We start from the raw sequence: 25733 nt of genomic DNA, 5'->3' as shown, positions 1-25733 counted from the left end.
AATAACTGCAGCACAACTAACATCATTATCAGTAATAACCACGGCAACACCCGCCGTAGCCAAGTTGTCAACGGCTGCAGCACTAGCAGAACCAAAAGGTTCATCAGCCGCGTTACAAGCAGAACCAACAGGTTCAATAATAGCATCACAAGCAGCACCAACAGTCGGCTGCGGCTGAACATCTGAGCAGACAACATACCTACTCTTTGCTAAACCATTAGCACTAACAGCAAAATATCCAGATCCAAACAGGCTGGAGTAAAGCATGGTTTCTCCTACTGAACGTACAGAGTAGGGAAACATCGATGGGTGCAGGTGCCCTACGAGCAAATCAACCTGCCCATCAACCAAAGTAAAATCTTCAGGTTTCATATCAAACAAAACAGCTGCATCCACAGGATTTATGGAGCAGATCGCCTCTTTTCGACCAATGAGAGGCACTACCACAGGTTCTAACATGTGATAATTATTGTGTCGATCAACTAAACATAGCTTGACCGTCGGGAAACATTTAACTTCACCGTCAGCTAGAGAAATTCTTGCTGAACGTCCAGTAAAAGGTAACTGAAGTTTATTAACAAGTGACTGGGTTACCATTGTGGTAGTTAAACCAGTGTCCCACATGGCATTCACTGGGACCTTCTGGCGATTAATGTCAACGACGTCTAATTGTTGTAACATTAACATTAGGTTCGCCTCAGGGGAAGTATGTACTTCATAGACGGCGGCAGCCATATCAACACTCTCATGCAAGAGGTTGTTATGGGCCTGACCACAATTGTCCACTTTGCAGCCGCCTATTACATCTGCCTTCGGGCAATCCACAGATTTATGCCCTTTTTGCAAACAAATCCAACAGCATCCAGCACTCTCCACAATACTCTTCCTGTCTGACACTGACAGGTCATGAAATTTTGGGCACTTGTAAAGTAAGTGCATATCATTACAGCCATTTACAAAACATGACTGCTTCATCTTAGATTTACCAGGTTTACCTACGGCGGTAGCGGCTGTCGCAGGGTTACCTTTCTTCTTAGAGGGGGTGTCCATATCAGTCGAACACCTCATTAAAATGGCGCCACGCTGTTCTTCAATAATCTTTAACAGCTTTGGGACGTTTGGGACATCCATCGAGCCCAATGATAAATTGAGCTTGTCTTGAAAATCACGTGGCAACTTCTTGGATAACATCTCAAGAAGTATCACAGTCAACCACTGGCTAGTGGTAACTTCATCATCTTCATCATCTTTAGTCAGCTGCTCCAGCTGGCTAACTGCTCCGCCAAACTCTGCTAACACAGTCACAATCTGGTTGGAGTCCGACGGTTTAGACTTCTTCTCCCATTGGTTGAAAAGGCAGAGCATCTGACGTGTTTTGGACTTAAAACGTGCGTCAAGGTAGGCCCACTGAGATTCATGCGATTGAATCTGAATTAACTGGAGTCTAAGCTCTTTATTTTTACAGACCTTTTCACTGCTTAACAATAACTGTAAATACGACGGGTCTTGTCCTACAGTAAGCTTTTTAAAAGTGTCTTTAAAACTTACGTAGGATGCTTCCAGGCCGTCGAAGCTGGGAAGAAGACGTTCGTCGACACGATTCATATATCCTGGCGTGAATATAGAACCGGCGGCGAACTGTGGTGTGCCAAACGGTGACACAAATGGCGATGCTGTCGAGGCACCCGCCGACGTTGTAGGTGGCTTCACAGGTTCAAGCTTAACCTCAGCCAAACGTTTCATCAAAGCAGACAAAGTGTTTATAATTGCATCAGGTAAGGGAAAATATGGCCCTTTAATAACTTTCACAATCTTCAAACATCGATCATAAAGTTCAGCCTGATGGTTAGGCAAATTATCACCAACAACATCAACAACACTTTGAATGTCACTAAGCTCTTCTATAGCATTAAGAGCATCTTTCAAGGCACTATAGTCTTTTTGCACAGTAACTATATCAGAATAAATGTCACTAAACTCATCAAGCTCTTGGATTCTCAAACCAAGCTTGCTAAAACCGACCATGATGCTGTCAAATGTCTCGAACTTGTCATGGACAAGGATTGATTCCTTAGTGAGATGTCTAACATTAAGTTCTGAAGTATCACTGACCAACTTCATCACTCTATTTAGCTCACTGGTTAGGGCATCAACGGCTGGACGCAGCCGCTTACTCAATTGTTCACCTTTATTCTTTTTAGGACCCATAATTGTCACTAAAGTTAACTGTACTGATTATGACTATAATAATAATGTGTGGTAAGGTATCACAACCAACACATTCACAAAACTTCACAGAATGTTCTTAGCTGCATCTGTTCTGTCTCGTTTTCATTGTTTCGGTACGCATGCCTTGCCGTACACGAAATCTTAATCTCCAAGCCCTCCGAATGACCAACATGTGAATGTTTACAAATGTGTATTTATTACCATGAAAACGGTGAATCTAAAACAAAAATATAAAAATTAATTACATAGTATTAATGGTTTATTATTTTTGTAGATCGAGGTTGCGTGATTTCAATTTAATTAAAAATATGAAATTTCTAAAAAACTTTAAATTGGCACGAAACATATTAAACAGCATCAGAAATTGATAATTTTAGATTCAAATGATCAATAAAATTAAGGAAAATATTCGTATGTCAAAAGTTAGCAGTTAAATGGTCTATTTGTTGAAAAATTAATGTTTTAAATTTCTTCGTAAAAATATACCATACTACACTTATTATTAAGAATTAAGATAAATTCTTACCACATTATGATGTCAAACTAAGCAGAAGGCTTATTTGAGATATTCCACACATCAGAGCGCATGTATATTCAAGCAATACATTATTTTCAATCACGTAGCTCTTCACGTGGGACTAATCAAAGAAAAAGTGCGCGTTTCTTTTGTCTGTTTACAAGCTACGCGCCGCGCGGAGATAGTTAGGAATGCCGCGTAACACACTCATTCTCTAGGAAATTTGGTGTAAGGAAACAGGGATTAATGGGTTCGAACTTGCCAGGGAATACAAGAAAAACATACCGAAACATAACGAATAACCATTCAATAATGTAAATTAAACAATAATTTAATGGGAATACTAAAAATTTGTTGTTCTATATGAACACCTACCTAAGAAAGTTTGTGAGGAGAGAATGTGTTCAGGGAGGAGGGGGACATTGGGCCGGTTATTACACTAGGCCCCGAAATTGTATTAAACGTTTTCTTATTTGTTGGCTCAACAACTTTGGGGAATATTTTGAATTTTGATTGGTTAGCCCATTAAATTGAGTGTCCAAACGTTTCATCCACGAAATGTAATCTATAGGAGGGGTAATTTTGTGCATCAACATTGGTGGGTGAACATCAATTTATTGGCCATTGTCTTATCCCCTTAGATCCCTGGAATGTTGTGGAGAGAGAAAGCATTTAGTTGACAAATATTTTGGACAGAAAAGGAAATCATATGATTACAAGAAAATGTAAACAAACATACAACAATAGTTATTTATCCCATCCAATTATAGACAGTTTTCCGCGGATACTAAAATGAAAAACAAAGGCCCGGGCTAACAAAACTGTATGATGTTTCATTTTAACATTCATAGAAAATTGTCTGTAATACGATGCTGTACATGATGTTTCAGTACGGCTGAGAACCGGTTCTAATCCAGTCGATATTACTAGGTTTAAAAGCCATACTGGAATAGACTAATGTCATTAAAACAATGCAAAATGTTTATAAAACCAAAAAATTATTTTTCACCATAAGAGAAAGAAAAAAAAACTAAAGAATTTAAATAATTGTTTTTTTTATTACAATTTATGAATTTTTATTGTTATAATAATTATTTACCCCTTTAAAAAGTGAATGAAATGACCGCCAAAGCATAAACTCAAAAATTTCCACTCAGGGAGAAAGGGTATATTAGACTTTAAATTATACTGGTACCAAAGTTTTAAAACATGTTGTTTTATTTGTTGTCTTGAAAGTTGGTAAATTTTTAACTTAAATTTGTTGATTTAAACTGGCAGTGCTTTTACTTTTCAACCAATATTTTAATAAAAAAGTGGTATTTTTGTTTATCTTGCATCGATCATTGTCTTATCCCTTAAAATCCCTGATTTCCTTCCATCCCAAACTTTTGTTATCCGTTTTCAGTAGTATAATAAAAACCATCTTTTGGTGCTTCCTAAAAATGAATAATGAATATAGTAAACAAAGAACCTTTCATTGCTTCGCTATTTATAAATACAAATGTTCGTTTATCTGAGTGTTAGATTAATGCAACACTTATTTTAAGATTGGTAGATTGTAGTGGCTAAAATTTAGCCGTAATATTTAACATTTATCTCAATATCTTGATATGATATATTGTTTTTTTTCAGATTGAAAATGTTAGAAAAACGGAAAGAAAAAAGTCCGAAAACAGAAAAAGTTGCCACAGAAGTAAAAATAAAAGATTTTGATGATTTATTGGACGCCGTGGGATCCTGGAACAGGTTTGAAAACTTTGTTATTTGTCGCATTGTATTATAAACAACTTTCCGCGGATATAAAATGTACAATTATTAAATATTAAAACCAACTTTGTTAGCAAAGACGGGCCGAAGGCCTGGGTTTACAAATTGGTATTAATGTTATGATTTTTATTTTAATGTTCGTGGAAAATTGTCTGTAATTCGATGCTTTACATGATGTTTCAGAATGGCTGAAAACCGGTTCTAATCCACCGGGTATCAATCGGTTTTGAAGCAATACTGGAAATAAATAGATAGGAGGAAGATAAATAGTTATAATGATGACTAGATATTTAGATAGAATCTTGAAAGATTTCATGATTATGTGAACTGAGATAAACAAAAAAGAAGCAATACTGGAAATAGATAGATAGGAGGAAGATAAATAGTTATAATGATGACTAGATATTTAGATAGAATCTTGAAAGATTTCATGATTATGTGAACTGAGATAAACATAAAAAGAAATACAAAAGTTAGGAATACTTGTATCAGAACTAATATGTAATGAACGTGTCCTAACTTTTGTAATTTTAAAAAAAAGCTAGTCGGGTGGGGGGGGGGGGGTAATCACCCCTTAACCCCCCCTTCTCTTGGACGTCCTTGCACCTTACTTTTGAAATCTGTTTAGAAATTATTGAAAAAATCTATTTTGTTGAAGCCCGGTGAATCAATACTTTCAAACAAATTTTTTTTACCCCCCCCCAAAAAATTTTTTTTTTTACCTCGGGGGTAAAATTTGCTTGGGGGGGGGGTAATAACCCCCTCTGAAATCTGTTGGCAGGGGTAAATTTTTTTAACCCCCCCAAAAATTTACCCCCGCGGTACCCCCAAATTTGTTTGGGGGGGGGGGGGGTAATCACCCCTTTACCCCCCCCCCCCCCTTGGACGTCCTTGCACCTTACTTTTGAAATCTGTTAAGTAATATTGAAAAAATCTATTTTGTTGAAGCCCGGTGAATCAAAACTTTGAACTTTGGGAGCTCGTCACAAATGGGTGAAAACTAAATCACAAATTAGTACACCTTCTTTATAAAAAACTAGATGTAAGATATAGGCATACATATCCAGGAATAATACCTTCTACTTTGAACAATATTCATTTATTAACGGCTACTCCCCTGAGATCCTTCAGTGAAGATAGACACACACACAGACAGACGGACATACAGACATACAGACAGACAGAGATCATGTTGCTATTACACAAAAAATGTTTATTTAGGTTTCAAGTACGGCTGATGATAATGTGTTTCCCGTTCAACCTTTTCCTTGGCTATGTTTACCTATCCTCGGTTCTTATCAATTATTCTCCACCACATTGGTGCAAGGTATTTTACAGTATGGCTTCAAAACCGTTTGATATCCGCTGGATTTGAACCGGTTCTCAGCCAAACCAAAAAATTATGTTTAACATTGAATTATAGACAATTTTCCACGAATATTAATAAAAACTAATAAAATAAAATTAATAGCAGTTTTTTATGCTCCTTGGGTCTAACATACTAGTTTTAATCTTATAAATTTTCATTTTAATATCCGAGGAAAGTTGTCTATAATACGATAGGATTAATAACTATTCCTGTTTTCACTCAAACCCATTTTTGGACCACCAAGACTCGTGACCTATTTTCCAGGGATCCTAATGGACAAGCCAATGGACGATAAATATATTTCTAATTTTATAATATTGATAATTCAAAAAATTCTGACCAAAGACTCACTTAATCTTGTTCTATTTGTTATTTTTCCTTGTAATTCTATCATTATATTTTTTTTGTAGGTAGATGAATTAATAAACGCAAATATATCCAAAGAATATAGAAGAGAACTATCTATACCAAAAATAGGAATAAAATCACTAGAATATTATATAAGAATCATAGCAACTGTCTATGTTATCAAATCATAATAAAATACAAATTTTATAAGTATACAAAGAAATGCATTATTACTCTATGTTTTTTCTTTTATATTGACTATCGGCTGCACCGCTAGAATCTAGAAGATCAGTATTCGAAGAGGTAGGGAAAGCCGAAAAAACTTAAACCATCCCGGGACCTATGTGTAGTTTCCATAGAATGGCGAAAAAATCAAATCTTCAATTAAAATAAAAAAATAAATTCTTCGAGCATTTCCAAAAAATCCTCCAAAATAATTTTAGTGATTTTGATAATGTACTAGATGGTGAATTTAGCAACTGCCATAAATATGCTCCTGATTGGTCTAAAGTAAGATTTTAATTAGCGAAGCTCCTTAATAACTTAAGTTTGTCCGTATGTCCAACTGACCGAACTTTTTGCATTGATTCACAATTAACTTTCATGTTAGACTAGTGCCTAAAAAAACAATTACAAGTTTTTCTTTGAGATGATTTTATTTACGATTGTAAACTAACTGCGCTGCCTCTAGCAACTAGGGAGTCTTATTTTTTTAAGGGAAGAGGGGGGGGGGGAGAAGATAGTATAAAAGCCTAAAACCCTTCCAAGACCTACGTAAAGCTAGGACGGATAACTTAATTGGCTTAGCGGTAAGCGAGATATTAACGGACAAAAAGAAAAACCTTACCAATTTCTATAATTGGATACTTTTATTAGTATTCAGTGAGGCTTCTAAACCGTTTAATATCCACTGGATTAGAACGGGTTCTCAGCAGCAATACTAAAAAATCATGTACTGCATCGTATTAACGACAGTTTTCCACGAATATTATAAAAAAAATTTAAAAACTATTACCAGTTTTGTTAGCTTAGGCCGCAGGCCCCTAAAAACTGGTTTTAATTTTATTGTTTTTTATTTTGATATCCGTGGAAAGCTGTCTATACTATGATGCGATAAATAACTATAAAAAAACATTTGTAATATATTATCTTTGATTTAGGTGCTTTTCTCGGAGTCTGAGATCGTAGTTAATGAATCTTGGCCAATAGTAAGTTAGATTTTTATGGCACAGCTATTTTATGCATTATTTTTGTTAATTTTTCTAGGCTAGTTTAGAATTTAGCGTTTCCTTAGCCTTACATATGCTATAAGGCTATATAAGGAATCCCTAACTCTTATTTATTTAACTAGCGGTTTCGCTTTGCCCCAAGAGGTAATTAAAAAAAATAAGTACCGGGAGTCTGGCGCTGCGACTACTAATTTCAAATTAATTTTAAAAAAACTGAGGGAGATTTTTTTTTTTTTGGGGGGGGGTGTCCCACCCCCAAGAAAATAGCTTAATACCACCACAGGACCGGTAGATATATTCCCTGAAGAGTAGAATCCAATCGGTTCAGTGGGGATCTTAAGGGACAGAGGAACGGACAGATAGACAGAGAGACATCAAGCAACTTTGTATTATAGATAAATAAGTTATTTCCTAGCGTCTGTTCATTGGTCCGATGGAATTGTTCATTTATAGATATACTAGAGTTGGCTCAATATAACTATATCGCTATTGGCTAGTTTTCTATAAGTACATATCTATTTATCTATTTCTCAATAAATCAATTTTTCTCCCCCGCCATTACTATCAAAAAGAAAGAAGTAAATATTTATTAATTTAAATTATTTTAAAAAGATTTTTTCAATTATATTTTTTTCACATTACCATCACCAAAGGGTTAATATGATTAAAATTTTTGTTTTAATATTTTAACACAAAGGAAGTGTCGCCACAATCAAATTCTTTTAAAATAGAGTTTTTTTAGATTTACTCTATTATGAACGTATATTTTTTATTTATGAAATAAGGATTAAATACTTCAATGTAATTCAAATATCTACATGAAGTGAAAAACTTAATTCATTCCATAAACAAATAGAATAAAGGTCTTATTGCTTTGGTCCATGAGAGTTTATTATGGATTATTGGAGCACTATGAGTTTTAAGCACTTTACCATTGGAAGACTCGAGCTCATTTATAGACGTTTATTTCCTATGTAGATCTGTCATGGATCTTGATGCAATAAAGCAGGCCATTTTGTAAATGTTAAAAATTGGAAGATTTCATTAAATAAAAGTAATCGCAAATATACTCAGTAAATGAGGAAAAAATGCATCTTTATTGATATAGACGCATTTTTTAAATTGCCCAAAATGATGGTAGGGAAATTTGAGGTCCGTTTTTGTACAGTACATTTATTTCTATATTTTGTTGTAAAGATTTATTTATTAATGTACAAAATAAAGAGATTCGTAAAATGAGATATTATTTTAAAGTTTAGAAGCAGTATTTTAGTGGCAATATGGCCCTTTTTAAACTTGCCTATATTATCTGTCTACTTGGTGTCTGTCATCGCATTTTGAATCTATTAAAAAAAAACAAATAGTATAAAACATGGAAAAAACACTATATTATAAAGTAATTAGATGATTATACCTAACTTAACGAGTTTTAAAATGTTTAGGTTCATTGTGATGCCGGATGGGAATATGACACAGAAAATTTTCATAAGTATGTCATTTTATTAGCAAATCTATTTTGGCTGTCTGTCTGTCTGTCAGTCAGTGAGTCCGTAATGCTATAGGGTAAAGGTTATTTTCTGAGCTGCTATTTAAGATTAACGGACGATTTTTCCCCCATACGAAGAATATAGCCAAAAAGTGAAATAAATCTAAAATGATATTTGGGGGGCAGTTAAAAAGGTCGTCAATTCTACTAAGTGTTATCCCCCGCCCCTACCCCACCGACAGCTGAAAATCACATATAGGTTTTGTGTGCTGCGCCTCTAGCATATAGAGCCCTGTATTAAAAGGGAGATAAAGTTAGCCCAAATTCATCCCAAGGCTAAAAAGAAAAACTCAATTATTTCAGTAGTTATAGAAATCTAATCTTAAGACCAAAAAACTTTAAATTAGATTAATTATATTTTTCTACTATCTCTTCTAATGAATGTTGTGATCCTTTTTAGTAGCTAAGCTACTCTTTAATTCGAAATGTCCGTCCGTCTGTCCATCCGTCCGTCTATCAGAGACAGAAAGGGGGAAACGTGGTTTTCTCGGCTTCTATGAAAGATAGAGAGCTGAAATTATCAAGGATTAATTATGTTAACATTCTTCATATTTTCAATAAGTTTCGTTAAGATTCGTCAATTGGTTGGGGTGCTAGATCGATTCCTACATTTTTAAGTTTTCATTGTTTTCTCAACTCCTTTTCAAGATAGACGGCTGAAATTTTCAGGGATTGAATACTTTCATATTCTACATACTTTTATAAAATTTGATCGAGATTTGATTATTGGTTGGGGTGCTAGTTCGATTCCTAGATTTTCAAGTTTTTATGATTTTCTTTACTTCTATTCCAGATAGGCGGCTGATATTTTTAGGGATTAAATAAGTTAACATTACACATATCTCAAAAAGTTTCATTAAGATTTGCTTATTAGTTGAGGTGCTGGATCGATTCCTAGATTTGCTTGGTATAAATCTTACAAGGTTTCGTGAGTTTTAGTTTAATGTCTTTTTTTATGAAACTGCTCTACAGTTCATTTTTCCGGATATTTATCTATAGTGTTTGAGCTTCGCTACTTATAGATGTTGCCATCCTTGTTTTTCATTTGCGTCAAATCAACCTTATGTAAGGTGCACTACATATAATAGTGACATAACATATTTTTAAATTTTTTACTGACGTACTATTGTAAATATAAATTACATAAAGTCTGTACAGATGAAATTTGCACAAAAACAAGGATGACAACATCTAAGGAGCGAAGCACTAACAAATTAGAGATGGAAATGCGGACAAAGGGATTTTGGGTGGTCGTAAATCAAAAATACGTTTTTAGACAAAATCATGAAATCTTTAACATTTTTTTTCTATGTTTTAGAATCTTTAATTTTCTTGCATGATTGACAGACAGACGGACCAAATAAATGATAGTCTAGATGCTTATTGGTATTGGGAATCTTAACAAAACAAATGCAGCCATCTATCTTGAATAGAAAATGAGAAAATCGCACTTTCCTTAGCTTTCGGTTTTGGGCTGATAGAATACCTCTGTTACTATATCAGTCGCTCTTATTATTTTTAGTAAAGCTTCACTGATAAGATCATCTATTTTTTATTTAGATCTGTTGTGAGTGATTTTGATTGGGTTTGTGAGGATTCCTGGATTCCTACATTATCTCAAGCTATTTTCTACCTAGGTTAGTTTGGGATGGTAGATAGAACAAGGATGACAACATCCATAAGTAGCAAATCTAAAAAATGGAACGGACAAACGGACCTAGTAAGATATAGAACAGATTACAAAGAAAAGAGAGAGAATCTCAAAATCAAACTTAGTAAATCACGAAACCTTTACAAAATGAGGTTTATGTCTTTTGAAGCATGACCAACAGACAGGGGAATAAAACAATGTATCATAGACTAGATGCGCGTATATCTTTAGAATCTTCACTAAAAATTTCAGCTGCCCATCTTCAATAGCGCCTCTAGTGGCACTTAAAATGTTTTTTTTTTATATTTGAAATATGCCTATGTTCGCGTTGACGTTTATATAGCGTTGAACTCTCTTTGTAAAATCGAGAAACGTAAAAAAAATCTGATTTTTTGTTATATCTCTTTGGAGGGTGGTGGTACCCTCCCCCAAAATAGTTATAATCCTTCCCGGGACCTATGAGAAGCTACCCTGTTAAGGAGAATCCGATCGGTTCAGAGGTTAGCGAGATCCTTCAGTACAAACATACAAACACACTAAGAGACATCCTGTTACTTAAGTATAAGGATAGATAGATAACCATAGAGAGATAAGTATGTATATGTACACGTCCCCAATTATGATTAACATAATTATGCGTTTCTTGCTATAATTGATAGTTGAAAAGTTTTGTCAATACTAGTTAGAAACATCCAGGTTTTTATGCTAACCAATGAGAGATTGTGTTTATCAAACGTCTAGTACTTTTGTAATTTACAGTCCGATCGTCCCTACCTTAAAGTAGATAAGGTTTTAATAGATAACTATTTAATGTGGGTTATTACCTACTTTAACTTAGTAAATCTGTGTCTTTGTAGATGATTTATAGAAAAAGGGGCATAAAAATAAGATAATATATGCTAGGGAAATAAAATATAGACAGAAATGGTGAGAAATATCTAAAATATTATAAAAAAGAAATCACGCAACCTTTACAAAGGGGGGAGGCGGATGTGCCACTTTTTGAAACCAAAACTAAAAGTCAAAGGAACTCAACTAAAAAAAGAGTTACAGGTCTGAGATTTTGCATGGCAGTTGCTTAATAGGGGTACAATATGGAACTGTGAAGAAATGGCGGCGCAACCGCCGAAAACCGCCGAGAAAAGGCAAAAAAAAATTCGGCGGGAAACGCCGGTTTTCGGCGGTTGCGCCGTCGTCTCTTCACAGTTCCATATTGTACCCATATAAAGCAACTGCCATGCAAAATCTCAAACCTGTAACTCTTTTTTTTAGATGAGTTCCTTTGTTGATTTTTGGTTTTGGTTTCAAAAAGTGGCACATCCGCCTCCCCCCTTTAACATTGTGATATAATCACGCAACCTCGATGATCACCAATATACTTTAGGTGCTATACCTGGTACTCTGGCCTTTGGTTACATTTCTGATAAATATGGAAGGTCAGTATTTTTTTTAATTTTAAAATTTTAAATATACAAAGCCTACATTTATTGTAACAAATTATTATACCATACTTATATGACTCTCCTTTATTAGAAGGCTATATTAGTATATATCCTGGGAAGGTTTGAAAGTTCAATAATAGAGAAGATTACCTCAACCCTCGCATGAAAAATTAACAAGAAACTCCCTCATGAATTAATTTTACTTCTTCTTCAAGAAAAGTTAAATTTAATGCAGGGAGTTTTAGCTGTATTGAGCAGGCAAAAAGCTTACAATTTTTATGATTTTAGAATTCCTGTTATTGTAGCTGCAAATGTAATAGGTATGATTTATTTTTCATTTTTTAATACTTTCGTAAATCATTGATGCTGTTATTTTATCAACAAAATGAAAATTATTGACAATGCGTCAATATTATGTAGTAGTATAGTAAAAGTATAAGGCTAAAAGGTTGTCTAAGTAAACCCTTCAAATTTATTTCATCATTTATATAGGCTGAGTAATATTTTAGCTTTGTTTAGGGTCTTTTAGTCCTTAATCCATGAGAAAACGGGTTTGACAGGGAAAAAAGCTACTTTTCCGTTTAAAAGTTATTACCACGTAAAGAATGATTATTATAATCGATGTATTAATACTTTTATATTGCACAAGATTCTCATGTACTCTAATAAAGTGAAACTCGCAGTTGGCTAAAATAACTATACCCCCAATCCACCCCTTTACCCCATCCCCTCTCCCCTCCTACTGTATGAACGAAGTGACCAATAAATGTGGTCCACGGTAGCAAACTATATTGACGTCAATTTTTCCCTTGTCAATATATCCACGCATATTATATATCCATTATTATATTTATCCTTGTTTATTTTAGCCATGTCAGCAGGAGTGGGTACTACATTTGTGTATGATATGACGTCATATTTTGTCCTAAGGTACATTTTATATGATTTTCCAGCATGACTTCGGAGCAAATTAATATCTGTTGGATTAGAACCAGTTCTTAGCCATACTTAAAATCATGTATAGCATAGTTTTACAGACAATATTGAAACAAAATCTTATTGTCAAATTCTAAAACACAACGTGCTTAAAATACAATTATATACCTTCTCAATGGTAACTAATTGTACAGAATCTTCATGAAAAGTTTTAAATTGATATGACAACTTTAACATTTGCTAAACAACGATTTAAACTATAGATAACTAAAGATAGCCAAAACAGAATGGTATTATTTATATTTTTTTATTTTGTTAAGATTTATCACTGGAATTTCTCATCCACTGTATTTTTCAATGCCCTATGTCTTAGGTAAGTAAGAACCCCAAAGTGCTTAGTCAAACACAGATACCCAAGCCCCCTTTATTTTTTTTTTGTTAGTGATTTACACTAGGTTAGGTTATGTCATAATATTGGGAACAGAGTAGCCCCATGGGGGAGGCATAAAGAAAATAAATCGATAATTAATTTCAAAAATAAGGAGCGTTTGGTTTTCTGTGCTCGCTTGTAACTTTGGAGAAAGGCCACGATAAATACCTAGTAACATATATACTCAAAATAATATTATGTATGTAAATTTGTATTGTTACATTATAGTCATACTAGCGGCTACGCCCCTAGAGGCCTCTAGTGGCACTTTTTTTTTGTTCCAGTCTCTCTTTAAGCCTATACGATACCTACCAATGCAATGTTTCGTTCAAGTCTCTCAAATATTTTTTTAAAACCTTAGCGATATCCTTCGGTACAAACACACAAACACACAGACACACAAACATCCTGTTACTTTAGTATAACTATAAGGATAATGAAGGCATTGTTATAGATATCTGAAAATTGAGGAATAGGATATCTAATAATTAGTTATTAAAGTAGGAAACTTCCCTGATTTGTAGGATTAATTTGGTGATATTATTATTTATATAGACTAATTGACTGCTATCTTATAAATCATTTGCTTTTATATACAATACAGCAAATTAAATGGTTACTTTCAAAGGACCAAATAGAGCAATTTTAGAAGTTAAGTAATTAATTCTGACTTATTTTTATCAGTGCTTGAATATGTGGATAAATCTAAAAGAACATTGGTCGGAAATCTTGGCTTAGCTTTATTCCTAACAATAAGGTAAGGAGGTTAATATTATTATATTCTTTATTTGATCAAGTACAAAAAAATAAGGGCTTGGCAGCCGCGTCTCAGCTATGCATAAGCATCAAATATAAACTTACTTCTGTTTAGAAACAGGTTTGGAAATATTAAGATTTCACTTAGGCTTACACGAGGCTTACGAACGGCTGCCGAGCCCTGGTAAAAATACACCTTTTGTGTTGAAAGAACAGATAAATAATATTCAGAATAAATGAAGTACAAATATTTTCAACTCCTTTTATGATACAATAAAAAGTACAACATGAAGATAACTTTTTTTGTGGAGTGTTGCCCTCTTTTATTCAAACATCTTTTCATCCCCTAAAAATTATTTTAACTCTTTGTTCAATCTGTTATTTTAGCCAGCATATCCTATCCTATTATATAAAATGGTAAGGTTTTTTTTGTCTGAAGATTGAGATCTCAACAACTTTTTTTTATGTAAGATTCATAAAGGATCTGTCTGAGTTTTTGTGCTATTTCATTTTTAGATTTAGGTCTGCGGATGGTTTTAAGCTATTTTCTAGCCCCTCTCTGTTCCCTTGAATTCAGATACCCTTGATGCTAGTGGCGTATCCGCTAGTGATACATGAACAAAAATCAGATTTTTTTTATTTTGCATCTTTCTACATCCATTAATATTTTTAAGATTTTTGGTTTAAAATTTTTAACTGAATCTTAAAACTTTACACAATAAATGTATAAGTATAGAAGAACAACCCGGGCAACTACCTTGTTCCAGTGTTTCTTACATGGTTTCGTCTGCTAGAAAAATACTTTCTTTAGAAGCGACTCGGCTGTTTTAATATTTTTCGCTATTTGCTGATATTAAAGTCGGCACCCTGTGAACATACAGTTATTTAAACCCTGCCCCCTCTATTCTTTTACTTTAATTCTATATGTCTATATTTTAGTGGAATAATTCAACCTTGGCTAATAAAGTACACGGGAGATTGGAAAATATTTTCTTGGATCATTTTTCCACAGGTAAAAACATGTAAATATTGTAAATGATAAAGTATTGGGATGTTTATCTGTATTTATTTTTTGCTGGTGTGTTTCTGTCTTGTCACGATATATTCATGTTTATAGGGTAGCTTTTTTAGGTCCTAAATAAGTTTAAAGAATAACCCCAGAAAAAAAGCACCTGACCCTCCTCTCAAAAAGTTATTTAAAAAAATTAAATAAATGTATGTGTGAATCATCCTCCACCCCTTTATAAAAATTGTGTAAAAAATAAATATGATAATAAAAAATACTTATAAATATTTTTTTAGCTATGAGGTGTTCACTAAAAATTTATGTAAACTTTAGATACGCACTTCACACTATTTATTTTTCTATGTTTATGAAAGTAAATGCATTTGTTTTCAATGCATTTTGTGTCCGTCTCCTACATTTTAAATTCTTATATAACATTTAAAGGCAAGAATAAGGATTATAAAAATAATTGGGCAGATAATTACACTATTCACCAAAGTTTTATATAATTTTCAAACTTTTCTTATTCATTGGTTAAAAACTTTGGAGACTTTTAAACGTTTCAACCACTATTTGTAATCTACAGAAGTGATAGTTTTGAATATATCATTATAACATTTAAAGGCAAGAATAAGGATTATAAAAACAAATTATAAAGTTTATGTAGGCATAGAAATTTAAGAAGCGGATATTAAAGAAGCAAGGATGACAACATCCATAAAAGCGAAGCTCTAAAACGGTAGGACAGACGAACAAAAATTCTTGTAACGTGTCAGAACTGAATATGCAAAATATAAATATAAAAGTTTTGACAAAATTATACGTATATTTGCTACAAACTTCTCAAATACAGAATACTGTTTAAGGACATACTTACATTTTTAGGTCTTGATTATAGAGATGCTTCGCTTAATATATTGTACCTTGTTGTAATAGGAATCAGCACTCCAAAAATCAGATCAAACGGATTATTGTATCCCAAATTTTTTTTTGTTAAAAAAGTTAAAAATCAACATCTTTTAAATGGACGTACGGACATTTTGGTAATGATTATAGAGTTGCTACGCTTTACAAGTCGTACCTAACTACTGCAGGAATCATCATACAAAGTTTTAAATCAATAGGACAATTCTAAAATGCCTAAATTAACGAAAAAAGATATCCGTTCCGGACGGACCGACCCTAATTATAGAAAAGCTTCGCTTTTAAAAATTTGGTTTGATACGGGATGATCAGGGAGGGAGGGAGGGGATATTGGGCTGCACACTATTCACCAAAGTTTTATAGAATTTTCAAACGTTTTCTTATTCATTGGTTAAAAACTTTGGAGACTTTTATTTAATTTTGATTGGTTGGTTCAATAAGTTGAGTAAGTTAAGTGTCTAAACGTTTCAACCACTAGTTGTTATCTTCAGAAGTGATAGTTTTGAATATATCATTATGGAAGATATACATAAATTGAGAATAGTCCCTTTTGTAGCAACGCCACTTAAGGGTCGATTCGTCTATTTTTAAAATAGCTTTTTATAAGTTAGGTTAGGTTATATTGGGTTAGTTGGTTGCCTCTTAGAATTAGGCAATTGGCCCCGCATGGTTAGAGCCCCCCGCAGAAAATACGAAGAATCGCCCCTTAAGGTGCGTTGCCACGAAAGGGACTATACCCCCATAAATTTAACAGGCATTGTCTTATTCCTTTAGATCCCTGGGGATAATTTATTTAAAATTACTAATTTACATTTTATCTATTTTTCTTAAAATATTTTTGGATACTTATTCCCAAAGAATTTTCTAATTCTTTGTTTACAATCAAACATATATTTTTTCTCTGAAAATAAATATCTGGGTTTGAAAAGTACTTCTTATATTTGTAATTTTATTAATATGTTTTTATTTTAGATGATTATTGCTTTGGCTGTACCATTCGTTATGCCTGAATCAAGCAGGTAAATTTTAAAGATAAAGATTAACCTATAAATAAATTCGATAGTGACTCTGAATGCCAAGGGGAAGAAAAATCTCTGAAATTGAATACTTATACGGCTCAATGGTTATTGAAATTTTAACCTGTACACAAAATAACCATATTACTTATTTAAGGATTTTTTGTTAGCATATTATATATAGGCTTAAATTGTTAATTAACAATACTTCAATATAAAGAAGTAAGTTTTTTTCTGATTGGAAATTGCTTGTTTGAATGGGTTGTTCTTTACGGTCACGGCTAAAAAATGTCTAGGGGTGGTTTTAGGCTATTTTCCTGGCCTACCTCTTCCTACCCGAGATGTAAAAGGCGAATTATTTAGTTATTTTGATAAACTTTTTTTTCTTTTATGCTTATAATTAATCATGAATCAATAAACGCTTTTAAAGGAAAACGACAAGCAGCTTGACTTTACAATAGCATTCGACATCTACCATAATGTGTATGTTATTCCAGTATAGCTTCAAAACCGATTAATAGCCGGTGGATAAGAACCGGTTCTTAGCCACACTGAAAAATTATGTATCGTATCGCATTTTATTCAGTTTTCTATGAATATTAAAATGAACAATCATAATATTAAAGCCCGTGCCTTCGGCTTCTCGGGGCTTACATAACTGGTTTAAATCCTCTTATTGTACGTTTTTATATCCGCGGAAAGCTGTTTATAATACAATGCGATAAATAACTATTCTAGATGGCTGCAGTCAGTTGGAAGAGAAGAGGAAGCTGTCAAAGTTATGAAGAAAATTGCTAAGATAAATAGGAAAGAGGTAATAATATTAAACATTATTCACTTCTTAGTTTAAAACCTTATTATATCACCCCCTGAATTTGTAGTAAGAAAAATCCATTTCCTTAACTAAGGGTCTTAATATTAATTTTTGGATTTTTTTTGGAAGATCTATTCATTAAAATTCTAAATCTGTCAGGGAGAGAAATGGTCGCTAGAGGAAAGAAAAGCAAAAAATAAAACCTTTTTTTAACATAAAAAAGAAGTCTTTCGTTTATATGTGAAATTGCATATCACTACTTTGGCTTATCGCTCCATCTTTATTCATTTGGGCAGAAAATATTTATTCCTTGTCATGGTAGTGATTATGAGTAATACATTTCTTCCATTTTATAGATTGTAAGTAACTTTTTTGTAATAGAATTATTTTTTAGGTATCAGAAGAAGCCTATACATCATATTTGAAAGTCTGTAAGAAAGAGAAGGAAGATGCTCAAAGGTAAAAAATGAACAAAATTAAGCATCAATTTGTAAAATCAATTTTGTTTAACTAACAGACCCATAGTATAGGTGTATATACAGATATTTAACTACCCCCCTTTTCCAATGACCTTTTTCGCCAGCTAGCAAATTATTTTCTGCTAATTGGCTGTGTTGATATTTAACGACACCATTGGTTAATTTTCAAAGACCCAATTGAGAGTCGGCACAAGGTAATTGCGATGAAGAAATTCATTTATTTAACCCTTTCTCCCTCTAGTGTTGTACTCTTGGTTAGAGTGTGGTAATATTTAAAAACTATTTTTGGTTGCATAATTCTTAAATGTCGTTCTATATCAAAGCTATTGACTTTTGTTATAATAATGAACATAATTTTCCATTTTTGCTCGTCAAATATAATAGTTGCATAATACTTAAAATTCTTTTGTATAAACATTTAATGAAGTACACCTTTACATTTTAGGAATGCAGCAAGTTTTCTGGATCTGTTCCGCCAGGCTAGGATCTGTAAAAATACACTTATGGTTGTTCTACTATTTGTAATCATTTCCTGCCTTTTTGATGCTAGTGTCAGGTATAGTGTTGATAATGGATATAGAATACGTGGATATTGTGACAGGGGATTTTTTTCTCGTCAATTTTGGTTTCTAATATAGTCTTTTGATATTGGTCAAGTTCCTCTATTGTCGGAGGAGGGGAAGTGGTAGAGTCAAAAGGGGTGGGAGATTTATCGTATTAGACAGCTGTGAGAAACATTTTATCAGGATATGTAAGAATCTCTCACAATATCCACGTTTACTATATCCATTATGTTATTATGTACGAGACTTATACGTTATTGTCAGCTGTCGTTTGGGGGGGGGGGGGGGGGAGGGATGGGGAAAACAACTCAGAAGAATTGACGACTTTTTAATCTGGCCTCCAAATTATTTTAGATTTATTTCACTATACCTCATTCCTGTGTGAAAGACGTTTGGAAACATTATTAAATGATTCTTATATAGCTTCTAATAAATAGATATCAGCTGGAAGAAAGGATAAATTAGACTGAAAATTACACTAGTTCCCAAAGTTTCTTATTGGGGGCCAAAAACTTTGGATACTGTTTTCATGTATTGATTGGGTGGCGTGTTCTTAAGAGAAAAATAGAGATGAAATAAGTTACTATTACCTTTTTAAAATAATGTTTATTTGTATATTTTTAGGAATATATCTAACTTAGATGTATCTATCTATATAGCATTCATGGTTTCCACAGCTCTAGAGTTACCAGCTGACTTACTATCTATAGTAGGTAAGTCGGAAAACATTTTTTAGTAGATTTTTTAATTTTAAAGTTTTAGAATCAATTATACATCTATGAAGATTAAAAAAATAATGATTTTAAATGAAAATTCAGAAAAATTAGATGGGCGGTTCGAAAGATCTAGTTAAGAAATAGCTGCTCTAATCATAATATCTTTTGTTGTTGTTGTTGAATTTATATTTTTTTTTCTTATCAGGATTGACATACATTGGCAGAAGATTTTCAGCTGCTATTTCAATAGGTAAACTTTCAAAACTGTTTTAGTATTTTTTTTTTGGCAATTTATGTTCTAGTTATTTCTAATTTATATTTTTATTAGGATCTTGCGGTTTGTGTATGCTGATAGCTGTTCTTTTAAAACGTAAGTAAACTTTCAATTACTTTAATCAAATGCTTTGGTTAGGTCTAATTGACTAAACTAAAAAATTTCAAAATTTAATCAGTTGCGTGCACAGGGTTTTGTCAGGAGTTGTGAGAACTTTGAAAAGGTTTAAAAAAGGAAGGCATGTCTCCTTAATTTAAATTGTAAGAGGGTGTGTTGATACCCCCTCTCTTCCACACTCCCAACTGGCATAATATTATGATTGTTTTTTTTACCCAAAATCTTAATAAATATGATTAAATTATTGTACCTGTTTTGAAAAAAAGGCATCTAGTTTTCACTACTTCCACTAATTCGAAAAAAATATTCAATGCTTTCTTTTCATAGGTTTTTACAGTTTTACAAGGACACTAGTTTTGTAGTCTTTATACGAAAGTACAGTATTCTTTTTGGATCTACACCATTTTAAGCGGTATAAGAAGTAAGAGATATAAGTTTTCCGGAATTTTAATGTAGGGAGGAGATTTGAAATCTGCATCAAATTTTAAGGATTTTTTTTATAAAATTCGTTTTTTGTATAATTCTTTATCTAAAAGCGGAAATACATATTAATTTAATTAATTTTGACCAATAGGATAGGTGGATTTTAAACTACCTGCGCTCTAATTGGTTGAATGATGTACGACATCCAATCAGAGCGCTGATTTTTAAAATCCACCAATTACGGATGCCAAAATTAATTAACTTAATTTGTATTTCCGCTTTTAGATAAAGAATTATACAAAAAACGAATTTTATAAAAAATCCTTAAAATTTGATGCAGATTTCAAATCTCCTCCCTACATTAAAATTCCGGAAAACTTATATCTCTTAATAAGAAGGCCTACAAATAATCTGGAATAGCCAAGATCCAATGATGCACAGGGAAAGCTTCACTGAAGAAAAAACGCGTAAAATAGTCATTAATTCGCGCATTTCTCTGCACTGCGAGATAATTATGCATTATTGATTTATGGCTATTCCAGATTATTTGTAGGCCTTCTTATGCCGCTTAAAACAGTGTGCGGGCATGATCTGTACGTTCAGCCGTTTGGCAGCTAGCAGCCTTTTAAATTCATAGATTTTTGGCAATATTCGTTACCAGCAATATTTTACCGTGAACTGCAATAGATCCTTCTTTTTTTTCAGTTCAAAAAGGCATCAGTTTTTATACTTACTAATCTTGTTTTAGAATATGTTTATCTGTCAACCTTCTTTGCATTATCTGGAAGATTTTTTGCAACATATGCTATGAATACTGGTTTCCAATATACTGTAGAGGTAACATTTTAAAGTAATCATTTGGTATTTTTCTAAAGATTTAATTATACATTTTTAGATATAAAAGAATTACAATATAGACCAAAACTCGCACAATAAGAACAAAAAGACAAAAAAAATGCAGCCAATAATTTTATAAACGATTTAGAAAGTTATACACTAATATAATTGAATGTTGATTACAGTTAATTTATTTAAGGTAATGCCAACATGTTTGAGAGGTCAAGGCATTGCCCTAGCCAACGTTATGTCCACCCTGGCCCAAGTAGCTTCACCATACATAGTATATTCGGTAAGAATAATTATGTTATCTATTTCATTTAAGTCAAAGTTTTTTTTTCGCGACTCTTTTTTCAAATAAATTTAGTTTCTTTTTCTGATTCTTAGACTTATATATTAATCCGGCTCGGTCGATTTTCCTCCTTAATCAATTTTAATTAACATATAAAAGTCGGGCCTCTCTCAGCACTTTTATCGTTCGATCCCCCCCCCCCCCCCCGATCGTTAAGGTTTAAAGACGATCTAAGTTATTGGTGTAGTTTCAACTTTTATTATTTATTTTACCATTAAGTCTTGGATTGGTTTTAGGCTATTTTGGAAAATCTTCGAACAAAGATACCCTTATGCTAGGCAAGCAGCATTAAATAAAATTTTTATTTTAGTCCACAGTGTATGCAGACCTACCCTTCTACCTAATGGCTGCCATTGGCCTTCTGGGAGTTATACCTGGACTCGTACTACCTGAAACTGCAGGTATGGTTTATTCATCTTTTAACCTTTGTCTGGTGGTTCTTGGAAAATATTAGGGATCTTAAGGGATGAGATATTGAATGTAAAGTAAATTATCTGAAGATTAAATTAGTTGAAAAGTTAGGGCATTTTTAGTTTGAATCAACCTATCAAGATTGAATAAAAGCACCCAAAAGTTTTTAAGACAACACGAATAATAGAAAGTGTACCAGTATTATACAGTAAGATATATAAGTTGGAAGGAATTTTAATGTTTAGGGGAGATTTTAAATCTGCATCAAAGTTTAAGGATTTTTTTTTATAAAATTCGTTTTTTGTATAATTCTTTATCTAAAAGCGGAAATACAATTTAAGTTAATTAATTTTGACATCTGTGATTGGTGGATTGAAAACTATCTGCGCTATGATTGGAGAAGCTTAAGTGTCGTACATTATTTACCAATTTAAGCGCAGGTAGTTTCCAATCCACCTATCCTATTAGTCAAAATTAATTAACTTAAATTGTATTTCCGCTTTTAGATAAAGAATTATACAAAAAACGAATTTTATAAAAAATCCTTAAACATTGATGCAGATTTAAAATCTCCCCTAACATTAAAATTCCTTCCAACTTATATATCTTATTATACAGTTACCTATTTGCATAAGAAAATACATCATTCATTTTAGACATTTAGAAATAAGAAATTAATAGTTTTCATAATTTTAGACACAAATCTTCCAAATACTATAGAAGAAGCAAAACAATATGGAAGGTAATTTGAATTATTTGATTTATTACTAGTTGCTTTGCCCCTAGCATCTAAGTGAGGGAAAGTAGGTATTAAATAGCATTAAACCATCACAATTCCTTTGTTGAGCTTGTATTAAAAGACCAACTTATAGGAACCAACAAGAAAAGCAGATTCAGCTAGAAAAATAGCTTGAAACTATCCCAAGACTTTAATAAAAAAATAAAATAGCCTAAAACTATACAGGACCTTTATGAAGTTTACCAAAAATAAAGAACCCAATTGGTAAGCTACAGACAAAAAACCGGCCTCACTACTTTATATAATAGGATTTATTCTCTACACTAAGAAAGTTACACAGGGCTCGATAGCCGCACGCATGTCAGCCGTGACTAAGCCTCAAATCTAAGCCCGTGTGGATGCTTTGCAAATTTTTTGTTAAGAGGGATTGCCGTATTTTGGTCAGGTTTAGACTTTCAACTGTTTTTTAGAACTGTAAAAGGATGATTTCCCTGAGGTTTACAGGCGACTGACGCGCGGTTGCCGAGCCCTGCTTTAAATCAGTAAAATTTATCATAGTGTTAAATCTTTTTTCATAGGTATGATCGATTCTTTTGGATGCCTTGGATGGGAAATGAAAGAAGATATAAGAAACAGGTATTGTTTCATCCATTTACTTACATATTACATGATTTTTTTTATGGTCAAATATGAAAGAATATGAAGCCTTAATGGATTTATTATTACTTGGATCCTACACCAGTTTGTTATATTCTCGAATCTCTAATAAAGTGAAACTTGCAGCGGGCTACACTAACGATTCCCCCTTCCATCCGCATTATCCCATCCCCTCACCTTCTACTGGATAAACGAACTGACCAATAAATGATAGCAAGCTAAATTGACGACTTTTCTTCCTCTTACAATATCTAATATATATTCTTTTAGGATAAAGTAGAAGCTGTAGAACGAAAAGAAGAAGGAGGCATTGATAATAAAGCTATGTCCTAAACTAAGGTAAAACATTATTCAACTATCTTCATTTTTCTGAACTGTGCCATTTAGTTATATAAAAACAAGGATGACAACATCCATAAGTTGCGAAGCACAATTAATTGATTATGCATTTATTCAAAGCACAAAAAAATCATAGAAAGGACAAAACGGACAAAGTAAGTAATAGAGCAGATGTTTAGTTGTCATAACAAAAAATGTGCAAATGCTTAAAGAAAATCATAAAATTTGTAAAAGTAAGGGTTATGTCTTTTAAAGCATGATCGTTAGACAGACTGACAAAGCAGTGTTTAGACTAGATTTGCATATATCATAAGAATTTGTACTGAAAGTTTCAGCTTTCTATCGTCAATGGCAGCCGAGAAATTTACCCTTCCTAAATAGCGATACGTACTTACGGACGGTCTAACAGACAAAATTAATCATTTATTTTGTCAGGGGGGTTTTAGAGGTTTGGTCAACTACAGGGTGTATCTATCCACCACCCCTTAATTTTTCTAGGATGGTGTAATTACATACACCCACTTCTGCACACTTCTGGTCTTAAGAATTCCAAGATAAATCCGAAATATTTTTAGGATTTATGTTCTGACAACAGATTCACACAGAATTATTCAAGTAAACTGTTCTTCCTTAATATTGATCAATTAAAGCTATCATGGTAAAAACTTTTATGCCAAAAAAGTATTTTAAAATATTTATTATATCCATTTATCATTATTTTTGTACCAATATTTATTCTTACAGTAAAATGAACAAGGTCAATAATATCATGGGCAGCGGAATTATTTTTACATGCGTAACAGTGCGTATGAAGGTGCTTTGACTTTAGTGTCAGAACCTAAATTGGGATTATTTATTTAAAATTTTGAATATGTTTGCTTTTATAAAGTTCTTCATAAAATCACTCCTAAAGTGAGTTGATTCATGGCCATTTTTATAAGTTGCTTTGCTAAGGTCACGGAAATTCAGCCTGAAATAAATCATATATAGAGAGGTTTTATGACAGACTTTATAAAAGCAAAGTTGTTCAAAAATTTAAATAAATAATCTTTGCTTTTATTGTCATGATTATGCGGTAACTCCTAGTGGATGAAAATTGAATTTGAAATTTTCAAATCTAATATTCTCAAAAACGGCTGCATTTTAGATTTTATTGAAAAGTGAAATGAAGTTACCTAACCTAGGGTAATGAAATGCACTATGTCCCAATTTAGGTTCGGACACTAAAGTCAAAGCACCTTCACACGCACTGTGGCGCAGTAAGCTGTTTATAATACGATGCGATGAATACTATTACTGCTACAGCCTCAAGTTATATTTCCATGCAGAGGCATTAAGTTGAAAACTAAATTATAGAGTAATTGCGGTATTGAGTAATGTAGTGATTTTAAGCATGTGATAAGTGAATACTATATTATATTTTCAATTAAAAACACAATAAAAACTTTAATTAAAATGCCAAAAATAAAAACTCTTAAATGCAAAGACTTAATTTATTTCATAACTTATTTATTCAAAAAGAATATATCCTATAATTTAATCTTTTTTGTAGTTTACAATAAAAAAGTGCCAAACTTTCAAAGTTAAAATATACATTAATTTATCTAATGTATTTAATAAATTTACACCGTTTTGAAATTATGTAATGTTTTTATGTTGTATATGTAATGTATAATTTATTTTATCTAACTGACAGTTTTAATTTTTATATGTTGAATTTGTGATGAAGAAAGCATTTAGTGGGCGAAATATTTTGTTCCTATTTTGTCGTCCTAACGTTTTCTTGATAATTCAAATGTTGTACTATGGATTAAACTTACATAAATTTTTCTTGTGAAATAAAGTA

At 32.6% G+C, this 25733-nt stretch overlaps 1 protein-coding gene across 1 annotated transcript; it reads left to right on the top strand.

Moving 5' to 3' along the window:
• Positions 1-4381: 4381 nt before the first annotated feature.
• Positions 4382-24881, top strand: LOC145328906 (solute carrier family 22 member 21-like). The gene is made up of 27 exons (XM_080172850.1): positions 4382-4492; positions 5735-5840; positions 6293-6359; positions 6694-6740; positions 7391-7438; positions 8902-8948; positions 10566-10642; positions 12041-12092; positions 12387-12418; positions 12968-13028; positions 13355-13407; positions 14149-14221; positions 15160-15232; positions 17123-17169; positions 17905-17980; positions 18375-18439; positions 18905-19015; positions 19647-19735; positions 19944-19988; positions 20067-20108; positions 21301-21389; positions 21589-21681; positions 22052-22142; positions 22849-22894; positions 23470-23527; positions 23819-23887; positions 24463-24881. Exons 1-26 carry the CDS (start codon positions 4386-4388, stop codon positions 23879-23881), a joined length of 1758 nt encoding a protein of 585 aa, XP_080028976.1. The 5' UTR covers positions 4382-4385; the 3' UTR covers positions 23882-23887; positions 24463-24881.
• The last annotated feature ends 852 nt before the right edge of the window (positions 24882-25733 follow it).

This window comes from Acartia tonsa, chromosome 9 (assembly GCF_053477335.1).
Source record: "Acartia tonsa isolate MP-2025a chromosome 9, ASM5347733v1, whole genome shotgun sequence".
Taxonomy (NCBI): domain Eukaryota; kingdom Metazoa; phylum Arthropoda; class Copepoda; order Calanoida; family Acartiidae; genus Acartia; species Acartia tonsa.
The sequence above is the reverse complement of the archived record's forward strand: the minus strand, read 5'-3'. Positions and strand labels throughout refer to the sequence as shown.